The sequence below is a fragment of the Balaenoptera ricei genome, chromosome 19 (genome assembly GCF_028023285.1).
Source record: "Balaenoptera ricei isolate mBalRic1 chromosome 19, mBalRic1.hap2, whole genome shotgun sequence".
Classification (NCBI taxonomy): Eukaryota; Metazoa; Chordata; class Mammalia; order Artiodactyla; family Balaenopteridae; genus Balaenoptera; species Balaenoptera ricei.
Window position 1 is genome coordinate 58,521,189 of NC_082657.1, and position 24,950 is coordinate 58,546,138.

At 42.3% G+C, this 24,950-nt stretch overlaps 1 protein-coding gene across 1 annotated transcript in view; it reads left to right on the plus strand.

Annotated features, from left to right (window-relative positions):
• CDH13 (cadherin 13) overlaps positions 1-24,950 on the plus strand; it is a 1,051,470-nt gene that overhangs the window by 460,691 nt on the left and 565,829 nt on the right. The window contains exon 4 of the mRNA XM_059904794.1: positions 1,351-1,467. Coding sequence (XP_059760777.1) covers positions 1,351-1,467 — 117 coding nt within the window. The remainder of the gene's footprint in view (positions 1-1,350; positions 1,468-24,950) is intronic.

Sequence of the window (24,950 nt, forward strand, 5' to 3'; positions counted from 1 at the left end):
ACTTTTCTTATATAGAGTTTCCTTTGAAATTATTATATATTGGGACTTCCCTGGTGGTCCAGTCGTTAAGACTCTGTGCTCCCAGTGCGGGTGGTCTGGGTTCGATCCCTGGTCAGGGGACTAAATCCCGCATGCTGCAGCTAAAGATGCCTCATGCCGCAACTAAAGATCCCATGTGCCACAACTAAGACCCGCTGCAGCCAAATAAATAAGTAAATATTTTTAAAAATAATAAAAATAAAACAATTATATATGTATAAAACTATATCACTGTCCTATAACATATATACATGTACATGCACACACTTTTATGGAGCATGGGTCAGTGATGGTGTTTAAATATAATTTGCCACATGATTTTCATAGGAACTTATTGTCCAGAGTTTGAGATGCTTGCTTTTGGTGGTACCTCAGATAATTCTAGTGTGTGGTATTGAATGTGATTGGTTTATATATTGAAAATGATATCCCATTTTTAATTCTCTTTCAGTCCTCTGATTGGGTCAAGGAGAAAGTCTCAGCTCAGTGCTAACAACCCTTTAACACCCCTGTAACCTTTTCTTATCTCCCTTTCCAAAAGATGAAACTTTCCACCCACCTAAGTTTCCAGCTCAAATTTAATAACATCATTGATCTCATTGTTTATTTTTATGTTTTCGTACTTTTTATGAGAAGCCATACTGGTACTATATTTAAAATAATGACACAGAGTTTCCCTTTTTGCATCCATTTATTTAATTAAAAAGGTGAATTACAGATAAGACAGAAATTCTCACAGTGCTGTTCCAGTGATTGCAGTTTGGGACATACTGCGTGGGGAGTGAGTTCCAGTAGTGGACCCACTAATAATAGCAAACAGACTTTGACAGAACATTGACTAAGAGTCTCCATAATGCCTGACATTATGGAACATTGTGTTTGGAATTCTGTGATTCCCCCTCATCCCTATTCATTTGTGATTGTGAGGACCTTGCATTTGGCCGTGAGGAGAGTCACTTGTATCCAGCGAGTTCTGTGGGTTAGTGACCAGCCAAGTAATCTCCTCACTTGACAGATTAAGAATGGGAATACACAAGCATGGAAGGATGTATGAAAAAAGACTGACATTGTGAATAGAATGATTCAGAAGATGGGATTAAACAGCTTAATGATAGTCATTGTGAATCACAATGTCAGCTTTAGTATAATTCTAATGATGTACTTGCTAACGCTAATGAGGTTTGATAGAATAAAATTAACAATGTCCAAACAGCTGTATGCTTTCACAACAAAGGAGCCATATCTCAGAGCAGACTGATACATCTTCACCGTGGGGGATTTTAGTCAATTGATTTGTTTTTTCTCTTTTAGGATATATTTAAATTTGAAAGAACTTCTCCTGTCCCAAGACAAAAGAGGTCCATTGTGGTATCTCCCATTTTAATTCCAGAGAATCAGCGACAACCTTTCCCAAGAGATGTTGGCAAGGTAAGTCAGACAAAAGAAAACTGCTAAACCATGTTTTTATTGCGAGATGAGCATACACGAGACAAGCTGACTCTGACTGGCTTGGCGACCAGCAGGAATTGGCCTCAGATCCTCTATGGTAAGAGGCCAAAAGTTTTTGCCAAGAAAAGAATGTCAAAGGTCATGAAAAAGGGAATTTACAAAAAAAAAAAAAAACACAACAACACCTTTGTCATGATTTTGAGATCTACATGGTAGATAATGATGTAAGAGTTGTGATATGAGGATGTCATTGGTTAAGAAATAGACTCACTGCTTTTGTAAATGATGCCCAGGCCATCAGCCAGGTAAGTCCCCTTAGTATACCAGGATGATGATATGTGTCCTTTTATTTAGATCCTAGTTTTCAAATGTGTAGGTCCAGGAGCACCACTGGGTCAGCTCTCTAAAAACAAAACTAGATCAAAGAAACTAAACCATACTAACCAGATCCAGAAAGACTGTCAAATGAATCAGAGAAACAACTTTTCCAGGAAGAAATAGTCACTGTTAAATAGGCAGAAATACTGCTGTTGCCTGGTCAGCACATCCTCTCCCCATAGGAAAGCCGACATGGAGAATCGAATTTTAACCAGTTCGTATTTTTCAATGATCTCGGAATTTGAACAATGGTGGTTAGCTGAGTGGATGATCTGAATGGCTGGTGCTATTGGATTGTTTATCTATTCACTGAATCAACAAGGAGCACCTGTTATATGCCAGACTCCAAGATTGAGATCGGTTTAGCGGAGGTGTGAACAAGCATACAAGCCCCTATTGTTATAGAGCTTGTGTTCTAGTGGGGAGATAGTTTTTTTCAATGAGTAAAGAAATGAGAAAACTGCAGAGGATAACAAATGCTGTGAGTAACAGACACGGGGTGATGTGAAGAAGAGTAAATGGCAGGACCAGGGTGTAGAGGGAGGAGGGCATCTCGACGCAAATGACTGGGAGCAGCTGGGTCGTGTCCCTGACGTTTGAGTGGGGGCGGGAAGAATGAGAAAGGGATAGCCAAGGGGAGATCGGGAAAACCATATTCTTGGCAGAGGGAACTGCGTGTGCAAAGGCCTGGAGGTGCGAAAGAATGAGGTGGATTTGACTAGCAAAATGCCTGGTTGGCTGCAATGTAGTGAACAAGGAAAAGAGTGATAAGAGTTGAAGTCAGAGAAGTGGGCCTGTCACGTGGGTCTTGGAGACCATGGTGATGAATAGGATTTTCATCGTGCATGCAGCCAGAAACCACTGGAAAGTCTCCCAGGTGTGTATGTGTGTGTGTGTCTGGACCTTTTGAAAGGTCCCTCTGGCTGCCTTGTAGGGAATGATCTGTGGGAGCAGAGTGGTAGGGAGGAGTGGACACAAAGAAACAGCCAAGAGGAAGGTTTTATAGTGACCTGGGCAAGACGTTAGTGTGACTTGGACTCTTAGAAATCTGTTTCTATTGGAAATTAGAAGCATTAATAATCCGATATCCTGATAATAACCATATTTATGATTTTAAACTATCACTGTACCAAAGATGCAAAATCTTGCCAGGGTTCCAGGATATGATGCAAAGGGAAGCGGCGCTGTTCTGAGAGGACAGTGGTACGGCTGACGTGCCCTGGCCCTTTGGACAGCCCTAGCCTCTGTCATGGCCTTTGTGTAGGTTTCCCTGAAGCCAAGGGTAGAACTCGCCAAGGGGCCAGAGTCCTCAAGTCTGCAAGACTCTGCCCCCAGACAGTTTGAGACACAAGTTGCACCCTTGTTCTGCAGGTCTCCTTCATGTACGCTTGGTGTTTTCAGCCCTCGCTGTGCATCAGAATCACCTGGGGCAGTTAAAATACAGATGCCACTCTCCACCCTCAGAAATTGACTCGGTTGGTCAGGGGGTGAAGACCAAGCACCAGCATTTTTTAGGAGATCCCAGGTGATTCTGATGCACACTCAAGTTTACGGAGGTCTGACCTAAAATACTTTCTCCTCCCCTGCCTACCACTAAACTATAATACTTTCAGTATTGGAATTTCAATTCTATTAATTAGTTTACAACAAGGGTGAATTATCACATCTCACTTGCCTGGAAATTTGGTTGTCCTGGCATAATTATTATGAACACCACCTTTCCCCTTAAACTTGTCCAGCTTTGGACAATAAATTGTGTGGTCATCCTAAAGCTTCCTCCAACCCCATACATTTGTCCCCCCTCAGTATATTTAGGGAGTTTTCACAAGGCTCTTTCCTTGCGATACATAATGGATCAATAAGTATGCAGCTAACTAAGGACATTCTTCTGCATGGTTTCTTGTTACAGCCTCAGAACACAATTTGTTTTTCAAGCTGAAGACTTCTCTCTCCTTAGCCCCTATGTACTGCCCACCTGGGTTCAACCCTGGGTTTCAACCTGGGTTCTCTACAAACAACAGCTTTTCTAAGTGCAGTAGTCTACTAACATCATAATGGTGTGAAAGCCTCCCAAACCTCCCGATGGCTTTTACAGAATAACTGCACTGCCTTGCAAAAATTATGTGTTTGTCCATGCTTCTTAGGCCTTTGAAGGAACATATTTTCCTCTTTGTCTCTGCTTGTTTTTATTCATTCCTCTTATTCTTCTCTTTATATCTTATATCATATCCTAATCAACTCTGCCTGTAGCTGACAAGCAAGGCTCTGTCATGCTGTGAGAAGATATAGGAGTCTTCACTGAGTGCTGGGGAGGCTGGGAGAAGGGAAAAGAGACCCAGGAGGCAGGGCTCTGGCCTCCACACGTCGCCGCTCCCATCCACCCAGACTCTGCGAGTCAGGCAGCTCTAATCTTATAAATATTACATATCAGATTTCAGTGTAGAATGCCATTTGAAGAAGAGATTCTGTGGGCATAAAGACAGTTGTCTTACTTTGGGTTCCCTGAGACAAGAATTCAAATGCAGGTAATTTCTATACCAGTAATACTGGTAAGGGAGTGAAGCAGGAAAGGGGAAACAGCCAGTTGAGAGGCCTGTTTACCACTGTGGGTGACTGGACTGTAATCCCACAGAGAAAGGCTAGAAAATGGTGTAAGACACACTCTTAGGGTTATCCTGTCCACGGAGGAGGGAGCTGGGGTATTAATATACCAGCCCTATCCTGGTTGAGGGCTGCTCCCAGAAGTCTAAACTCCCCAGCACATCCATCATGCCCTGTGTTCTGTGCACAGGCACGATGGCCTTCTGAGGCTTGCGCGAGAGCCTTTAGGCATCATGGCGGCCGGTGTGCACTGGAAAGGTGAGGTGCAAGGGCCTGGGACTGGGCACTGATGAATTCTGCTCTATCACTAAACTTGATATAAACACTGTTGCTTTGCAGGCCAGATTTTTCTCTTTGTCTCATCCCCTGCTCCCAACTCGTTTCCTCAACTAACTTTCTTATGCCTCGTGCCTTTGAAGCCACTGCACTTGCCTGTCTCCAATAATAAGTACTTGTTTCATCCCAGGAGGGAAAACCTCTGAAATTTAACCCAATTCATATCAATAAGTATATATGCAGCCTCTGCTATTTACAAGGCACTGTGCAAGGGGCTGATTTAATGGCAAAGGAAACAGAGTCCTTGATCTCACAGGATTAGAGAAGAGTAGAAAAAATCATCACAAATTCTTTATTTGTCACAGTAAAGTGTAAGCACTTTTCATCTATTATGTTGAGTTTTCATAATAACAACCCCACAAGGATCATCTTCCAAAAAGGTGCCAAATGAGGGTAATGAGACTCAGAGGGACAGTGTAACCTGTCTGAAGTCACACACTTAACTGCAGAGGCACGCTTTGTGCCACCTCTTTGAGATTTCACAGTCTGCACTCTTAACCAGTATGCTCAGGGCTACTGAGTGCAACCTGAGAATTCTCTTCCATGGAGTGAAATGTCCTTGCTGAAAATTACTTTTTAAAAGTATCATTAAAACTAAGTTTAATTCCTTGAAATGTACCAAGAAATAAGATGGTTAGAGGGGTGGATCAATGGATAGATATATGACAAAGCAAGTAGAGCAAAATGTTAATGGTGGAATCTAGGTGATGAGCACAGTTGATCACTGTGAACTTCTTTCAACTTTCCTACGTGTTTGGAAATTTCATAATACAATGTTGGGAAAATTTAAGTTTAAATATAAAATTATTATAAAAGGCGGAAGAGCTGGCATGTTGGCACGAAAGTACTTTGTCTTACAATTCAGGATGGTGAATGGAGACCAAGTATTTGTCTCTTTATTTTCTTTTTTGTCATATTTTATCACAATTTGAATTTCTTTAAAGAAAGAAGACCTGTATACTAAAGGGTAACGATATCAAAAGCAAGGTGCTGCAGCGAATTTACCCCCGTGGGAGGTTTTTCACAGTTGAAGGCCATGCCACGTAGAATTGCATATTCACTAAAAAGCTACGCAGGCAGCTCTAGGTATTAGGCAAAGTTTTGACATATGCATATTTTATCTATCTGCAAAATAATTAGTTGGTAAGTAGCTAAATTATTAGAATTTGGGAGCTGGTTTTCCATCATATCTCTCAATGTTTCTGAAAAAAGGGTAAAACACCCAGCTGTGAACACATTTCCTCAAACCTGTGATTTCCTTCCCATTTTTGAATTCTAGATAGCAGGGAGGGTCTGGGAGTATGTGCTCTAGAGAGAAATGTGTAGTTCCCAACATAACCTTTTTTTTTTTTTCTTCCTCCCCCTTCAATGTATGACTATTTCAAAATTTGGGCCATAAATAATTTCTCAGTTTTACCAATTTTCACTGATAAATATTTGATTGCGTCTGTAGAGATTTTTGAGTTGATTGAGAGCAGGGGACTTTAAATCTGTGAGGCAGCAAGGAGGTCTTCTGGAGATGTATTTTATTCTGTTTTATATTAAGTTTGAAAGACAAGTCATTTATGAAATGCTTGTTAGAGATTCTATTTTCATCACAAACCCTTTTCATCAAAACCAATGAAAGTACATTTTACTGAAATTCCTTTTTTTATATCCCCTATAAATTGGTAGAATGGGCCTTTAGAAGGATATCTTTAACCCAGGATGGAAGAAATAGATAATGGGACCATGTGCTCTTCATAAAGGGAATCAACATAGATCATTAGACCAAATCATGAAAACCACTCAACCAGGACTCTGCTTTGATTGTGTCATGAATGTAAGTCACACCTGAGGACAATTTACAGCAGGTCCTAAATATTTCTCAGAGTTCTGGATGTATACCATGGTTAGAGGTCTCCCCACATCCAAGAACTCTGTATCTCCCCTTTATGCCCACCTATGCAAACAGGTGCTAAGGAGTCTTATGGCCTTGGGATTAAATTTATTTTACTCCATTTAATAGTCCTTTGCAACACTTTGCGAACCATGGGTGCCAAGCTGCATCCCCAGAAGCTGGACCAGAAAGCTGATACTAAATCCATCCCCATCAAGCACTGCTCCATCTCACCTTTCTACTGAAATGTAGACTTAGGGTACCTTGCTCCATTCTGTTGCCTGATTTATTTTATATAATCATCATCAGCCTTTTAAAATCCATTTTTTCACACCTTTTATTCAAGTCTAACTACATGCCTCTTCTCAAAAATTTATATCTGTTTCATTTCCCCATTTTCAAACAAGTAGCAGTTTTATTCAGTGACTAAAAGTTACCATTTGTTGTTGTATAGGAGAGAAATTTGAATATAGGTGATCTAAGATGTCCAGAAGCTCAGTGCTCAAAATTTTCTTGGTGAGATGACCAGCAGAATTTATTTCTACATTCAGCAACCCTAGTTGTACATATGCATTTCATATTTCCATGACTTTGAACTCTTCCCTCTTTCTGGGACACGCCCTCTTCATCCTCACTCATGTAAATGGCCACCCCATTTACATCCTCACCCATGTAAATGGGCCACCTCATTTACATTCTAAGGTTGTACATCCCATGGCACATTTGCATCACTGAAGAAAGTTCCACGTCTACTCTGTCCAGCATGGCAGCCTCTAACCGCATGTGGCTGTTGAGCACTTGAAATGTAGCGAGTGTGATTGAGGAACTGGATTTTTGCACTTTATTAAATTTTAACTAATTTTAATTTAAACTTAAAAACTACTGCTTGATCCAATTATTGGAACAACTTGCATGTAAATCTGACTTTTCAACTGTAAATTTTTTTTAATTGAAGTATAGTTGATTTACAATATAGTGTTAGTTTCAGGGGAACAGCCAAGTGATTCAGTTATACATATATATTTTTTTTTTTCAGATTATTTTCCATTATGGGTTATTACAAGATATTGACTCTATCTTGTAAATTTTAGTCTAAATACAGATTAAATATTTTTGTTGAAAATATAACATCCAAATTGAGATGTAAGTTAGGATTTTAATGGAATGTATCTCAATAATCCTCATGTAGATGTCATGTTGCAATAAAATTATTTTGGATATATTGCTATGATTAAAATTAATCTCATGTTTTTTTGGGTTTTTTTTGTTTTTACTTTTTTTAATGTAGCTACCAGAAAATTTTAACTTATTTATATGGCTCGTGTTATATTTCTATTGGGCAATGCTGGGCTAAAGCCTATATATATATATTTTTTAATTAATTAATTAATTAATTAATTTATGGCTGTGTTGGGTCTTCGTTTCTGTGAGAGGGCTTTCTCTAGTTGTGGCAAGTGGGGGCCACTCTTCATCACGGTGCCTGGGCCTCTCACTATCGCGGCCTCTTGTTGTGGAGCACAGGCTCCAGACGCGCAGGCTCAGTAATTGTGGCTCACGGGCCCAGTTGCTCCATGGCATGTGGGATCTTCCCAGACCAGGGCTCGAACCCGTGTCCCCTGCATTGGCAGGCAGATTCTCAACCACTGCGCCACCAGGGAAGCCCAAGCCTATATTTTTTTAAATTTTTATTTTTTTTATTTATAAATTTATTTATTTATTTATTTATTTATTTATGGCTGTGTTGGGTCTTCGTTTCTGTGCGAGGGCTTTCTCCAGTTGCGGCGAGCAGGGGCCACTCTTCATCGCAGTGCGTGGGCCTCTCACTGTCGCGGCCTCTCACTGTCGCGGCCTCTCCTGTTGCGGAGCACAGGCTCCAGACGCGCAGGCTCAGTAGTTGTGGCTCACGGGCTCAGTTGCTCCGCGGCGTGTGGGATCCTTCCAGACCAGGGCTCGAACCCGTGTCCCCTGCATTGGCAGGCAGACTCCTAACCACTGTGCCACCAGGGAAGCCCTAAAATTTTTATTTTATATTGGAGCATAGTTGATTAACAATGTTGTGTTAGTTTCAGGTGTATAGCAAAGTGATTAAGTTATACATATACATGTATCTATTCGTTTTCAAATCTTTTCCCATTTAGGTTATTACAAAATATTGAGCAGCGTTCCCTGTGCTATACAGTAGGTTCTTGTTGGTAATCTGTTTTAAATATAGCAGTCGGTCTCCTCCATGGAATTTTTGTTTGACCTCCTTTACACATTTGTTTATACCTCTTAGATGACACAACACATTTTGAGCAGCAATATAGTTTCTTTTGTATTTTTCTTCCCATTAACTGTAATTTACCAAGGGTAGTGAGTGATCCAGTACAGTGCCTAACACATAGTAGGGACTCAAATATTCTTTGACTTGAATTCTAACCAGGTCTATGGCTGGTTGGCTAAGGTATTCATTGGTTACTGATTTAAGTGACCATAGCTGGTTTGTTGTTAGAAAGGAATTAACAGACCATTATATAATCAGTCTGGATGTTTCCAGCAAATTTTAATTTTCCACAGTGGCAGTGAGACTACCAGATAAATTGCTTGGCAGTCAACCATTATGTCAGGTCATATAAGCATCCTTAGCAGATCGTGATAGATTTGATGCTGATGGATTGTGTGTGTGTGTGTGTGTGTGTGTGTGTGTGTGTAAAGGGGGAGGGAGAGAGAGACGGGGGGGGGTAAAAGGGAGGAGGGGAGAGAGAAAAAAAAAAAAGAGGCAGAAAGAGAGTGAGAAAAGAAAGTGACTCTATTTCTGCATTTGCTCATACATGCAATGACATTTTAAATCTACTCAAAAAACTCAAAACTTCTATTCACAACTGAGCAGAGTTAATTCTAACTTATTTTGACTAAGTCTAATGAAAGCTTATATTCACCATTAGCAAGTGTTGCCCTCTTTCTGCAAAGTTTAATTAATGATAAAACATAATTGAGTTGTTTTGGTTCTTTGCCAAATACATATATATGCAAAAATGCCCTCCATGATATACATCCAGCGAATAAAGGCATCTTAGCCTATAGAGGAAACAATATTTTTAGCCCTGAGTTTATCACCCTTTCAGTTCTCAATGTGAAAGTTTCCTAGGGCTTTATCGTTATGTACTTTTGCCCTCAGACCGAATTTATGTTTAATTATTCGAGAACGTTAAAGGATCCGTCATTTCAGCTTGAGTTAGCACCCTAGAGGTAGGAGAATTGAGGAATTTTCAAATTCAACTAGAGTCTTCGACATCAAATGAGTATCAGGATCTAAGCCAAACATGGCTCTCACTGTTGTCCTGTGCAGGTCTTATAACAGCCCTATAAGGTACTACACCCATTTCTCAGGTGGGGAAATCGAAATTGAGAGAAGTTAAGTAACTTGCCCAAGGTAACACAGGTAAAAGAGTGGCAGTACTGAAACCTAGGACTCTTCAGTGATTTCTGCACCGTAACATACGCGAATGTTTAGTTTCCGTGGGTCTTTGCTGTTTGCATAGCACGCTCACATGCAGAAACCACACGTACTCTCAGAAACCAATCTTATGTCCCTGTTGTACCATTGAGGAAACTGAGGCCGAGCACCATGCAAGACTTGTAGTCTACTTGTGGTACAGCCTGAGTCATGTAAGTTGAGTTCCTGCAGCATCGCCACCTGCCATGTACTAGGGCTCTGGATGGATTTCAAAATAGCACATGGCATGGGTTAAGGAATAGGCTGTTTGGAGACAGAGGAAAGGACACATACGAGCCAGGGGTGAGCCAAAGATGAGAAGCGCTGCTCCCCCTTCCCCAGCATCCTGCAGAGAGAGATGCTAGGGCCTGTGCAGACATCTGAGCACACTGGATAGGTTTGCCAGAAAAGACACTCTGCTCCCATGGTTCTCCCTTCTTAGCTGGCCCGTGGACAGGTAATCAGACTTCTGAGGGTATCTGGCAGCATGAGTGCAGGTACCCAGGTTTATAGGAGTCATCCGAGATTCCAGATGTCCAAAGCCAGATGCCTGGGGCAGTGGTATACTAGTAAACTGGCTCCTGGGGACAAGGGGAGCCCTGACTTGTAGTGTTTGATGCTGTCTCTGGTGTAAATACCTCTGCAGTGGCCAATTGCAAGCTGCCAACTTGCAAAATTCTTGAATATTTAACACTTGGCTTTCACGAAGCAGTAGGAGCTGGCTCCAGCATACCAGTGACCTTGGGCCCATAGAATGTGACCCTGGATAGGATCAGGATACACTGGCCCCATGTGGAGTAGTGCTCGAGTGGAACCTCCAGTTGGGGAAGGGACTTACCCATTCAGCCACCCATCCCAGGCTTTAGCTTGTTTCTTATCCAGAGTGGGCACCAGGGGTCGTTTTCGGACAACTTTGCTCCTTGAAGTGCACGAAGTAACTTGTGTAAAAGGTCCCGCAGCCAGTGCAGGGTAGACGCAGACCTTGAGCCTGTGCTCGTCGAGCTCCTCCACGCCTCTCCTCCTTTGCACAAAAACTCCCTGAGTCAGTTTCCCGAGGCAGACAAATTCTGTGACAGTTGTCCTGATTCTACCTGGAAAATGAGAAAGGTAGAGATAAAATTCTCTGTGAAGTGCGGAGAAATGAGGGTTAACCACACAAATGTTTATTTGATGTGTGTGTTTGCACACTGAGTCGAGGCCAGAGGTCATGTCTTAGCTTAAAGAGTAGACCACGTGTTGACAAGCAGAAAACGGCTCTCTTTGCTGTGAAGAAAGCTACTTTCTCCCTTCAGACCACATGTTTTTTGTCAATATCTCTGCTGACAGCCCTGTTCAAAGGGAGCCACAAGGAACAGAGTGAAAGCAGAAAAGGCCAACTTTGGTGTAATTTAGAGATATCACTGCTCGTTTTTCTCAGCCCCAAGACCACAGCTGACTCAGTCAATAAGGGCTGAGAAGGAGCAGGGCCTGGGGCGCCATGGGGAATGGATTGGACCTTTTTGTGGTCAGACCTCCAGTTCCAGCTGGGCAGAAGATCGAGGCAGAAATGGATGGAGACAGAAACAGGCCAATAGACGGTTTTCTGCAGAGGGCGAGGGATGAATGAAAAACCCACATTTATTTCCTTTTCTAGTTTGAAACTAGCCCTCACTTCCAAATGGAGTTATAGGAGAGAGACTTCACTGTGGGGCTGGGTCCCTGGGCACAGTGCCTTCCAGGCACCTGGGCTTGGCCTGCCTCTGTAAGCAGTGGTGGGGGAGATGGTGGCTACAAGACCCTTTGTTGCAAGTTTAAACATTCGCATCTGTGGGTGTTTCGTTGGAGATGCTAGTGTCTCCTCTTGTCTTGGGTGATTTGGATCATGACATGAAGAAAAGCCTCAGTTTAGGCCTCTTGGGCAGGGAGATAGTCTTCCTATGCTGAAAAATTGGGCCTCACTGACTCATTCATTCATTCATTTATTCATTCATTCATTCAGAAATATTTATCAAACAACTATGTGCCTGGCATTGCACTGGCTACTGCCCATAGATTCCCCCTCAAAGAACATCCGTTCCAGGGGAGACACAGCCCTGTAAACAGGCAGATAAGCACCGTGATAGGCAGCTGTGGAGCGTGGAGATGTTAAGAAGACAGAAGAAGTAATTCCCAGGAGGATTCCTGGCTGTTGTGTACCGGTAGGCAAGGAGATGGAAAGAAAGAGAATCTTCCAGGCAGTGGGAAAAGCATGATCCAATGTCTAGAGGCAAGAGAGAGGCTGGTGTGTCTGGAGAGCTTAGAATAACTGAATATGGCTGTGAGGCAAGGACAGCTATTCTGGGAATCGCTAGGGAAGCTAGGATCCACGCCTGACCCAATCCTGTGACTCAGAAAAACGCAATGAGACAGAAGTCCTTGCCTCACAGCAACTCCGTAACGTGCTGAGGAAAGCCACCTGGATGTTGGGTATAGCTATGGGTCGGTAGACCTTTTGTGAAGCTAAAGGAACTATTTTATCCCCCTCAACAAAGTTGCAACTTCAGTGAGGCTGCTGTGCTGCCCTCCTTTGAAATAAGAGATCACCTCTCCCAGAGGAAACAGCTGTACCTGCATGTTACATAGAGGTGGACATGCAGGCTGGAAGGAAGGTCTTGCTTTCAGAGAATGGATTCATTCTGCACCAGCAACAGGCTGGAGAGAGCAGCAGACTCTCAGAAATCCCTTCCCTGTGTCTTCCCAAGTTTGCACACAAATCCTGCCTGATGCGTGCCTAGGGATTTTAGTTTAGTCCTTCTTTGCCGCGGATTTAAAATCTTTTCTTTTTTTTCTGGCAGCTCAGAAATGCATAACAACTGTGTTCACTGTTGGCCTTCTAGCCTCAAATTCATTCTAAATACATTTCTTAGTAATTTCTTCTTTGAATGCTGATGTTTGGCTGTGCATTAGTATACACAATTCACAGGCTCTATGTTGCTCAATTTTTAGTTTATTTATTTGACAACTTGAAATTCCGTACAAGTGGTGCTTTTATATTGTTACTTGCGTCTGGAAATCATTCCCAACATACCATAGAATAAATCTGTCTTATCTTTTTTTTAGTAACTTTTTCCCCTTATTATAAGAATAACAGATGTTCATGTAAAAACTTTAAAGAAAAAACACATATTTAACAGTAGAAAAATCTCCCCAGTTCCCCTACTTGAGCAAACCACTGTTGACATCCCAGGACAGTGCTTCTCAGCCTTTGAAGTACATACAGATTTGTGAAAACACAGATTTCTGGGCCTCACCCCCAAGATTTGGTTTCCGTAAGTCTGGAGTAGCGCCTGAGAGTTACCGTTCTAAGCAGCGCCCAGGTTCAGCTGAAGCTCCCGGTTCTGGGGCCTACGCTTGGAGAAGCTCTACCCTAGACGTACACTATCCACACGTGACCATCTGGCACTCAGTGATGTTTTCCACTCACCGGTGTCTCGGAAACATCTCTCAGTCCTCCAATGTCTTTCTTCAGCATCATGTGGAAAGGCTATGTGGTATGGCATGCTACTGGTCAGCCATCCTTGAGTTCCAGGGGTTCTTAATGTGGGGTCTACAGGCCCCGAAGGGGTCCATGGATAGATCAGTTCCCTTTGTAATCCAATTTGTTAATTTTTTGCTCCTAAAATATTTTTCTGAGAAGGATGCCACATGATTTACCAACTGCCAGAGGAGTCCACGACACAAAAATGGTTAAAAACCTCTTATGCTATCCCCAGTGGATGGCATTCAGTTGTTTCCCTCCACTAGCTCCCAGCTGTAAATCATATTTCTGTGACCATCAACATTTATAAATCTTTGCGTGAATATATATGTATTGGGCATATATATGTGTATATATGTGTATACATATATTATATATATATTAACAGTGCTTACCTTACATGAAACTTCAAACTGTACGCAAACAGTCAAAGCTGGTCTAACAGCATATTTCAGGAAAACAGCAAGTTGCCTCTCTCCTACATGGGATAGGCTTAAATCCACTGTGTCCCTGTTCTAGTAAGTTTTTTGTCCATTTCTACTTCAGTTCTGCTTCCTTCTGGCACCACCAGCTTCCCCTCCCCACCCATCCCATAACCCCTAGGTCTAGAACATCTCTCTTCTCATTATGCTGTGCAGCTGTCATCTGGGGCAGTATATCCTCAGCCCTGTTGAGGATTGAAAAATACGGCTAATTGGATATGTACATTCCATACGTTCTTGGGAATGTGAAAGAACACTCCTGAAGCCTCTAGTTCTACCTGTGGTCCCTCCAACATTAAACACAGCCTCATTTGTGTTGTCTCCTTTCTACCTGAGCAGGGCACTGTTTCTTGGGGTCCTAAACTTTTGACACCAAGTCAAAGAATTTTCTAACAAAGTCTCTTTTTTTCTTTGCTAATCAAGATGTCATTAAGAAATATCAGACATTAGTTGAGAAACACTCGTTTCTCAATACTCTGCCTGGGTGAATTCCTTCATCCATCTGAGCTGCTTTTCCTTAGGTGGGCGTGGCAGTAATACTAATACTGATACTAATACTAATAGGCTGATCTATGGTTAAGCTGCATGGACACAACTTGGTTACTGCTTCTTTGTACTAAAGCGTCCTACCTCTTCCTGATGATCGACAGTGGTGGCATCCAGGCGCAATCTTCTCTTCTCGGTTGGGACCCTGAAAGCCTACCTTCTTCTCTTGACTCTTAGAAGTATTTCTATGTAGCCATCATGCAAAAATTCTTAAGACGTTAACATGATAAAAAAATGACTGAAGAATACCTCATGATTTTGTTTCTTCTCACTGTTTCTGTCTCCTGGGAATGGAATGACCCAAGGCTTATAGTACCAAGGACCCCTAGGAACACATGTTCCCCAGATAAAGGAAGACTTGCTACATGGTAAATGACCAAGAGTCCTGGCCCACTCATGTACGGTTGTTGAATAGACATTTGGCACTGTTCAGTGAACCACTGAGTATCTGAAGTGTCCCCTCGTCCCCTTCCTAAGTCAGAGGAGTCCTCCTGGAAGCTCTGGCTGCTCTTTGGTTGTGTTTATATTTATTGATATTTTAATTTTATCCCTTTCTCAATTCAGGGAGATCATAGAATATTAGAGCTGGGAGGAGCCCTGGAGATGGCCTGGTCCAAACACCTCACTTAAAAGATAAGACGGGAAGTGATTTGTCCAGCATCAGCAGGCGGGAAAAGTCCTGCCCCTCCCTCTGGTGCCCTTCTGCCTGCGCCTGATCTTCTGAGCCTTCATTGTCCTGAGAATGAGGGTCTTTAGGCTCCCACAAGCTCACCATGATTGATGGTCAGGTGTTCACAATCTCTAGGATTGTTTTTGAGACTGATCCCTTATCTTTTCATTGCTCTTATCAGCATTCCTAGAGAGTGGTCCAACCTTAAGAACTCAGCTGATGGCCCCAAGTGTCCTTTCACGGTCAGTGCACACTGCAGGACCAACTCAGCCTTTGAAGGGAAAGAGCTTCCTGAGGAACTCCAGGAAGTGGGAATATAGCAATACAAGATTCCACCTGTTTAGCACCCTGTTCTGTCTGAGAAGAGCCACTTACATTACCCAAACAGGATAATTTGGAAAGCATAATTTCTACATTGGTTGTTTGCCCATGTTGTCCTCAGCATGTCCTCCCATTTTGTCCTCAGTATCGAGCGTATGTCTGACACAGACTGAGCTTTCAGTAAATATTTGTTTAATGAATGAATGAATGGTCAGAAAGGGCCAACTCCAGTGGTCTCCCCACAATGGGTTAACAGTAAACAAAGGACACACCTTTACTTCTGCCTACAGGTGCTTACATATTCTTTTATATGCAGAAAAAAATGCTATTAAGTTTAGGATTAATAAAAATAATTTTTCTTTATCATATCAGTTAATAAATGGGTAAAATGATGAATTTAGTAGAAGAAAGGAGACATTTGGGGAAAGATTCAGAAATTTAAATGTAGTATATGAGTATGTATTTATACACATATTAAATAATTCATATTATGTAACATGTAAAGTACATTTTGTGTTGTGAGGTGACACTTGCTGTATTTAGTTTTGTGTAGAGAATGGTTCCTTGTAGGTAAATAGTGTAGGTAACTAAAACAAAAATGTGTTAAAAAGTGAACCACTTGGATGCCAATATATTTTTGTAATGTTTCATACAGTAGTTCCCTGTCTTAAGCAAACTGAGGTTAACATACTCATTTTTATTACTGGAAGGGTGGCATTTATCATCATGGCTATCCAAACCATGGGAATAGCCATGGGCTATTCTGGGAATAGCTAGGGAAGCCATGGGCAATTCTGGGAATCGCTAGGGAAGCTAGGATCCACGCATGACCCAATCCTGTGACTCAGAAAAATGGAATGAGACAGACTCGCATTTGGTTTCTGTTCTGTTGGTGACTAGCTGCTTGACTCTTAGACAGTGACTTAAACCATCTGAGTTCTGTTTCTTATATGAGACAAGGCTGGTAACACCTTCCATCCACGTTTGGGGAAGGATAAAATGAAATCACCTGCTTGATCATGGTAAGCATGTGGCAAGTGCTTGGCCATCAATTCCCTCCTTTCTTTGTCTCCCTTCCTGGCCAAAATCAGCCTATAGAGGTGTTGAGTCGCTGTGAAGATTTCTTCCATGAGGAAGTGAGATAGGCGTTTACTTATTTGGATGTTGAAGGTGTCTTTTTTTTCTGTGGTTGATACCTTTGTAAAGAGTCAAAGTTACCGTAGAAGTGAACGTGATTTAACCAACATGATACTTCATTTCTAAATGATGCTAACTTGGTTAAGCGTTGTCCAGGCAGAATAATTTTTAAAAATTAAGGCAGTCGTCTAGTCCACCTGTCTGCCATTTTCTGTGTTGTAGTTGAGGAGATGGGAACATACGATCGGCAATAAATGCCAGTGTAGGCACCATGAGATCTTGGCCTGGGACATCATAGACACATCATAGTTTTTTGACTGAATAAATATCTATTTCCTGCAGTTGTTACATCACTTATACTGTGCCTAGATCCTGCCAAAGGAAAAATAAAAGGCAAAAAGAGAGACACCCAGACCATCGATTTGTCTGTTTTCCCTGCTCAGGCTAGATTTCCCGAAAGAATCACACAAGAGTCCAGCTGTCAGAATGAGTTCGTTACCTGTGAGCAGGAGGCTCCACCCACCCAGGTGTCTGTTTCAAGAGCAGCATCCTCTTCTGCAAAATGTTGGCAGAAATGGCCTTCTCTCCTGACAAACAGCAGCTACAGAGCCTGCTTCTCCTGTGCCACGCAGAGTAGGTCAGTGGAGACGTAGGAGGCCCCAGATTGCCTGGAGAACAGTGCAACATGATTCCACTGCACTTTGGCATCACGAGGTGTGCAATACAGATGGCCCGGCTGCCCACGGGGTTGCCGTGGACGGTGCTCCTTGCCCTTGCTGATATCAGCACGGGGATATCATACTCAGTTTTTGGTCTCCATCCATATGCTGCTCCTCCAGTTTATTTGTCCACATGAAGGGAGATGGAGCACAAAGCAGTAGGACATCCAATTCTGCTTTAATTACACTGATAAGCTGTTTGTCGGGGTGCCACAAGCTGCAGTGCTGCCTTGTTCCCTGACAAACTCAGAGCAAGGTTGACGCCGACCCCGCTGTGGGCCACCGATCGCTGGTCTCAGCAGCGACAGCATTTGGTTTGATATTTACTGTTTGAAACCCAACAGTTATGACTCTGCCATGCCAAGCTTAATGAAAAGCAGAGAGTCACTATCAGAGAGGGTATGTGATTTTGAAGACCGAGGCTTTCGAACGGAGTCACAGGTGCTGGGAGCCTTCCTGACATGTCACGGGCGATGTTGTCATTATGAGCAGCAACAATGCAGTCATTATTTCTGAGCTGGTTTAATTGTTCAACAGACACCGAAGGCCATGTCAACGCAGTTCGGCAAATGGAAATAAACATACCTTCATTCAGGGTCCTGTTGCCTTGCTGCTTTGCACTTGTTTTTTTTTTTTTTTTTTTTTGCTGAAGAAATGACTACAGATTGAAAGAATTATTCCAGATCTCTGATTCACTTTAGACATCATGCTGTCATTTATTTATATATTCATTCATTCAATATTTATCGAGTAGTTATTATGCTATATCTTAGCAACATAGCAGCTGACAGACTGACTTGTGCTCTGCCCTCAAGGCTATCACTCACATTTCACGGCAGAAGGCCCCACTTTTATTTTTATTTTTTTTTTTTTTTACTAGGTTGTAATCTTTATTGGCATCAGCATGTGCTCTTTTTTTTTTTTTTTTTTTTTCACACACACACACTGTATTTTATTTTTACAAGAGATAAATCGACTGACACCAAGCATTGTACATGGATGACCACAACAAAAGCAACAATGATTGCAATTACCAAACATGAAACACACTCATACTATGTCATAGTATTGACATTCAGTCCAGTAATCCTCCACTGTAACAGCTCCTTTACTTTGCAGTGAAAATTGATTTGTATATTCTTTGGAAGGCCCCACTTTTAGACAGAGTGATCAGAGAAGGTTCCTCAAAGGACGTGAAATTGAAACTGAGACTCAAAGGATGATAAAAGCCATATTTGTAGCCAATAAAAGAATGTTTCAGGTGGAGGGACAGCATCTGCTGAGGCCCCTATGGTTGTGTAAGTCTGTGTAATAGGAAGCTCACCCACTGTGTCTCATGCAATGTAGGGGTTTGTTTATCTCACAGAGCAAGAAGCTTAAATGTAGGCAAAGGCTTTACCTGTGCAGCTATGTCAGAGCCAGCAATTCTGCAGTCCTTTTAGTCTTTCCCTCTGGGTCACAAGATGACTACAGAAGTTCAGCATATCCATCATAACCAAGGTCAAGTCAGGAGTGAGGAGAAGGTTATAAGACAACAATTTGTGTCACTTATTTTAATAGGGGGAAAAGCAAATGTTTTTCTAGAAACTTCCAGGAGATATCTGCTTATATCTCATTGACCAGAATGGTGTTCCATGGGCATCTTGAGTTGCAAGGGCAACTGGAAAAGCAAGAATTAGTTGGGAATACTGGCAATCCAAACAAAATTGGGATCTGGTCATCAAAGAAGAAAGGAGGACATGGATATTTTTTTAAAGTGTTACGTTCAGAGTATTAAAGATCAGACCAATAAGGCTGAACACCAGTGATGGAGAGATGGGATGTTTGAGACATGGGTAGGAATCACGTTCTACAGAGCCATGGTAAGGCGTTACTACCTACATTCAATCACGTGTTAAAATTTGCTTGTTCCACCTTCTAAATGTTCCTCACATCTTCCTGCCTCCCTCCACCCTTCTCTCTGAAGGTCCCAGTTTAAGATATGGTCTTGCCTTCCTGAGACTTGTGGTCGTTTTCTAACTCGGCTCATTTCCCTCCGTTTCCTGTCTGCTCCAATCCATTTACTGTCAGTGGCCTTTTTTTTTTTTTTTTTTTTTTTTTAATATATATATATTTTTTTAATATTTATTTTTGGCTGTGTTGGGTCTTTGTTTCTGTGCGAGGGCTTTCTCTAGTTGCGGCAAGTGGGGGCCACTCTTCATCGCGGTCACTCTTCATCGCGGTGCACGGGCCTCTCACTATCGTGGCCTCTTTTGTTGCAGAGCACAGGCTCCAGACACGCAGGCTCAGTAGTTGTGGCTCACGGGCCTAGTTGCTCCGTGGCATGTGGGATCTTCCCAGACCAGGGCTCGAACCCGTGTCCCCTGCATTAGCAGGCAGACTCTCAACCACTGCGCCACCAGGGAAGCCCCTGTCAGTGGCCTTTAAAAAGTAAATCTATTAGGTAAACTATGGACTTGGGGTGATAGATGTGTCAGTGCAGTTTCATCAGTTGTACCAAATGTTCCACTCTAGTAGGGGATGTTGATGATGGAAGGGGCTATGCACGTCTGGGGGATGGGGGTGAGTATGTGGGAAATCTCTCTATGTTTGCTTAATTTTGCTGTGATGAACCTAAAACTGCTCTAAAAAGTAAAGTCTAATAAAAAAGTATATCTGCTTAAAATTCCTTGTAGCTTCTCCATGTGAACTTCAAGTCATTTTTGACCTGGCCCCTTGTACTGCAGCCTCATTCCCTATCACTTCCTCCTTCCACAATTTGTCACAGCCTTCCTGTGTTATGTTCTAGAAATATTCAGCATGAATACTTTTCCCTCCCTCAAGTACTTTTCTTCCGGTAAATTCCAGTTAGAGCAAGTGTGCTCTCCTCTGAGCTTGACTTGACTTGCTCATGGGGAGGGAGCTTCCTTCCCGTCTCACCTCGTGCTCCTCCCTGGGATGGTACACATCCCACTAGAGGGCTTCTGGCTGTTCATCTGGTGTCTCCTTCCTGCTGGTGTCTGAGGTCATGGGGAGATGCAACCTCGCCTTACTCACCTTGGTTCTCTGGGCCTAAGCCCAACACCTGTGCACCAACATAAGCCATAACTGTGGGGCCAGTGGAATTGGTAAGAAGGTCAGGATTCAGTAGGCTCTGGTTACTCTTTGTGGCATTACTCTGTCAGGGACCAGAGGGATGGCTATAGGCACAGGGGCTGAGAGAACATGGGCAGCAGCATGTGGACTCAGAGTCCTTTGTGATTGGCTGGCAGGACTAGGAGAGCAGTAGGAACAATGGATAAGATCATGGACTGTGGAGTAGGACTGCCTTGGTTCAATCCCACCCCTGCCATTTGCCAGCCAGATGACTTTGGTCAAGATAATTGATGTCTCTGTGCCTCAGTTTCCACATCTGCACAATGGAAGTGATAACAGTACCTGCCAATTAGCATTTCCCTGAGGATTAAATAAGACAATCATTGAGAGAACTCTGGCATATGGTAAATTCTCAAACCATATTAGCTATTGTTGTAGAGTGTTACTATTACTGTGATACAGTTAATATCTTCAGACTTAGGATTTACAGCAGGTAGTGTGAATGTCACTTTTGAAGACCCCGAGATAGATTTACCCTTATACCACTAATATTTACCCTCAGAGACACTATTTTGCTCATTCAAAAATACTTACTCATTTTTTAAAAGGCCATTTTCAGGTCCTTTTTATACAATAAGGAGTTCTATTCCAGTCCTAACAATAATGTCCTAAAGAAAGTCTTATTATACTCATCATCTTAAATTAGGGTAATTGAAAACCACTGTTGAAAAGTGAACCCCAAATGTATCAGAAAACTAATTCAATTATAAATAACAAGAATTGACTGTATTTGAAGGTGCATGAAGTATAGAATCATAGTTAAACATTTAAGGAGTATGTCCTTATCTTGTTACTATGGCTACAGGTTACTCCAAGATACAGTGGTTCTGTGGTAACAATGGAGTTACATTATTTCCTGTCCATATTGAAATATTCAGCAACTAATTTCCTGTAGCTTCATAATAAATAATGGTAATGACCTCAGAGGTGGAAACCACAGTGGTGAGATCCTCTCCACGCTTTAAGGTTATTCCATTAAACAAAGCAGAGAAAACACGTTTATACTCATTTGACCAGGAAGTACCAGGAAGCTCTTAATAAGAGATGGCAATGACATCTCATGGGGAGGTGCTAACTTTAACTCACGTGTTCAGTATTACTTATTCATTGGGTCCATGATGGGATCACCACTGTGAGAAAATTAGTTTCATACAGGCAAAGACTGAGAAGGAACTCAATTCCACAAATAGTTCATGGAGACCTATTATGTGCTGGAAACCTATCAGGTAGAACCTACCCCATACTCTATTCTTTATCTGTTAAAATTTTTATAGTAATTTTTGTGTACCACCAAATATTCAGAACAGTGGGAATAATGAAAAATGCAAGTGTAAATGAGGTCTAAAATCCCTATCGTCGGAATCAGTTACTCCAAAGTTCTTTGTGAAGTCCTGCAGATGGCAAATGATTAAAAGCATCATTACGTTGGAGCTGGCTCATGCCAGCTTGCAGCAGCTGATATGCATCTTTCCCCAACTCTGTTCACTTCAGCAGGTTGAAGTCGGCCATGAGGGGAGTACTTATACCATGGAAATGGATCAAAGGCCTAAATGAAAAGTGCAAAACTATAAAACATAGGAGAAAATCCAGATGACCTTGGGTTTGGTAATGAGTTTTTAGATAGGACACCAAATAACGTGATACAAGAAAGAAAAAGCTAATAATTGGGCTTTATTAAACCTTCTGCTCTGCATAAGACACTGTTAAGTGACTGAAGGGAAGTCACAGTCTGAGAGCAAATATTTGTAAAAACACATATCTGATAAAGGAATTATCTCCAAAACACATAAAGAATTCTTTTTTTTAAATAAATTTATTTATTTATTTTTGGCTGCATTGGGTCTTCGTTACTGCGATTGGGCTTTTCTCTAGTTGCGGTGAGCGGGGGCTACTCTTCGTTGTGGTGCACGGGCTTCTCATTGCGGTGGCTTCTCTTGTTGCAGAGCATGGGCTCTAGGCGGACGGGCTTCAGTATTTGTGGCACGTGGGCTCAGTAGTTGTGGCCTGCGGGCTCTAGAGCGCAGGCTCAGTGCTTGTGGCACACCGGCTTAGTTGCTCTGCAGCGTGTGGGATCTTCCCAGACCAGGGCTCGAACCTGTGTCTCCTGCATTGGCAGGCGGATTCTTAACCATTGTGCCACCAGGGAAGCCCAAAACACATAAAGAATTCTTAAAACTCAACAAGAAAACAAAAAACTCAATTCAATCATGGGCAAAAGATCTGAAAACTTACTTCAAGGAAAAAGACATATGGCTAGGAAATAATCATATGAAAAGATGTGCAACATCATTTATCACAAAGGAAATGCAAATTAAAACAAGATGACACTACATACCTATTAGAATGGTGAAAAGAAAAACAACAACAAAAACAATACCAATTGCCGGCAAAGATGCAGAGCAAACAGGAACTCTCATTCACTGCTGGTGGGAATGCAAAATAGTACAGCCACTTTGGAAGACAGTTTGGTAGTTTCTTACAAAGCAAAACATAATCTTACCATATGACCCAGCAATTGCACTTCTAAGTATTTACCCAACTGATTTGAAAACTTATGTCCACACAAACCCCTGCACATGAATGTTTACAGCAGCTTTATTCAAAGCTTGTTTAAAAACCAGAAGCGGACTTCCCTGGTTGCGCAGTGGTTAAGAATCCGCCTGCCAATGCAGGGGACACGGGTTCAAGCCCTGGTCCAGGAAGATCCCACATGCCGAGGAGCAACTACGCCCGTGTGCCATAACTACTGAGCCTGCGCTCTAGAGCCCGCGAGCCTCAACTACTAAGCTCACCTGACACAACTATTGAAGCCAGCGTGCCTAGAGCCCGCGCTCCACAACAAGAGAAGCCACCGCAGTGAGAAGGCCGTGCACCGCAGCGAAGAGTAGCCCCCACTCACTGCAGCTAGAGAAAGCCCGTGCAGCCAAAAATTAACTAATTAATTAATTTTTAAAAATGGAGCTATCTTGTGTTCAGTCTTTAAAAAAAAAATAAAACCCCAGAAGCAACCAAGATGTCATTCAGTAGGTGAGGGGATAAACAAACTGTGGTACATCTGTTTGATGGAATGCATTTAAGCCATGCAAGGGCATGAATGAGTTTAAAATGCATATTTCTAAATGAAAGACACCAGTCTGAAAAGGCTATACACTGAATGATTCCACTTATATGACATTGTGGAAAAGGGGAAACTACTGAGGCAGTAAGATCAGTGATGGCCAGAGGGGTGGGGGATGGGAGGGTAAGGTTGAGTAGATGAAGCACAGAGGATTTTTTTAGGATAGTAGAAGAACTGTATGTTACCATATGATTCTGAATGATACTGCAACAGTGGAAACGTAACACTGACTCTGTCCAAACCCTTAGAACTTGACATAGGATCCCAGGATGGCATGCAGGAGGTGGCAAAATAATCAAACTGTTTTACAAGCGCATGAAACAACCTCACAGAAGGGAGTGGGGAAGAAACTGATGACCTAAATAACTTTGGAAATGAGTGGAGTCCCTCAGACTATAAGGAAATGAAACTGTACAGAGCGCTGTACTCTAATTAATAAAGTTCTTTCCCATGAGGGTACAGGTTAACAATTCTGAAACCATTACACATATATACTGGAACTGAACAATTCAGCACGTCGGTGGAGGACAGTGGGAGTCCGGTTTCTCACAGCTGGAGTGGCGGTGGTTTACAGATAAGCAAGGGGAGGAGGCTAGAATGACCCACCTGGTAAAGCAATAGTGATGGAGACCAGTACCAACCATGCTTGGTCTAATGCTCTACTGTTGCCGTCTTGAAATTCTTAATACTTTTTTATCAAGGGGCCCTGCATGCTCATTTTGTGCTGGGTCCCCACCAATTGTGTAGCCAATTCTGTATTTAACAACCATGCTCTAAATGTTGATGTTTCCTTGGGTTCCAGGTGTGGCTCCCTTTTTCCTTACATTCTACCCTCTCTTTGGTCACCTTCACCCATTTTCATGACTTCAACCCAACCCAGGGCCCTGACAACTCACACATCTATAACTCTACTCACTTTGACCCTACTGATACTCAGACTTGAATTTCAACTCCTTGCTTCACGTCCTCAGGATTTTCTCCAGATCTCGTAAACTCACCGTATCTCCAAATGAGCTCATTAAGTACTTTCCCTAGCTCCTAAATCTGCTTCTCTTATATCATATCATATATACATAAAAAGCCTGAATCAAGCAAATGAAAAGTAAATCTCAGCATCACCTTGGAACCTTTCTGCTCCCTTACCCCCATTCAGGTATCACCAAGGCTCA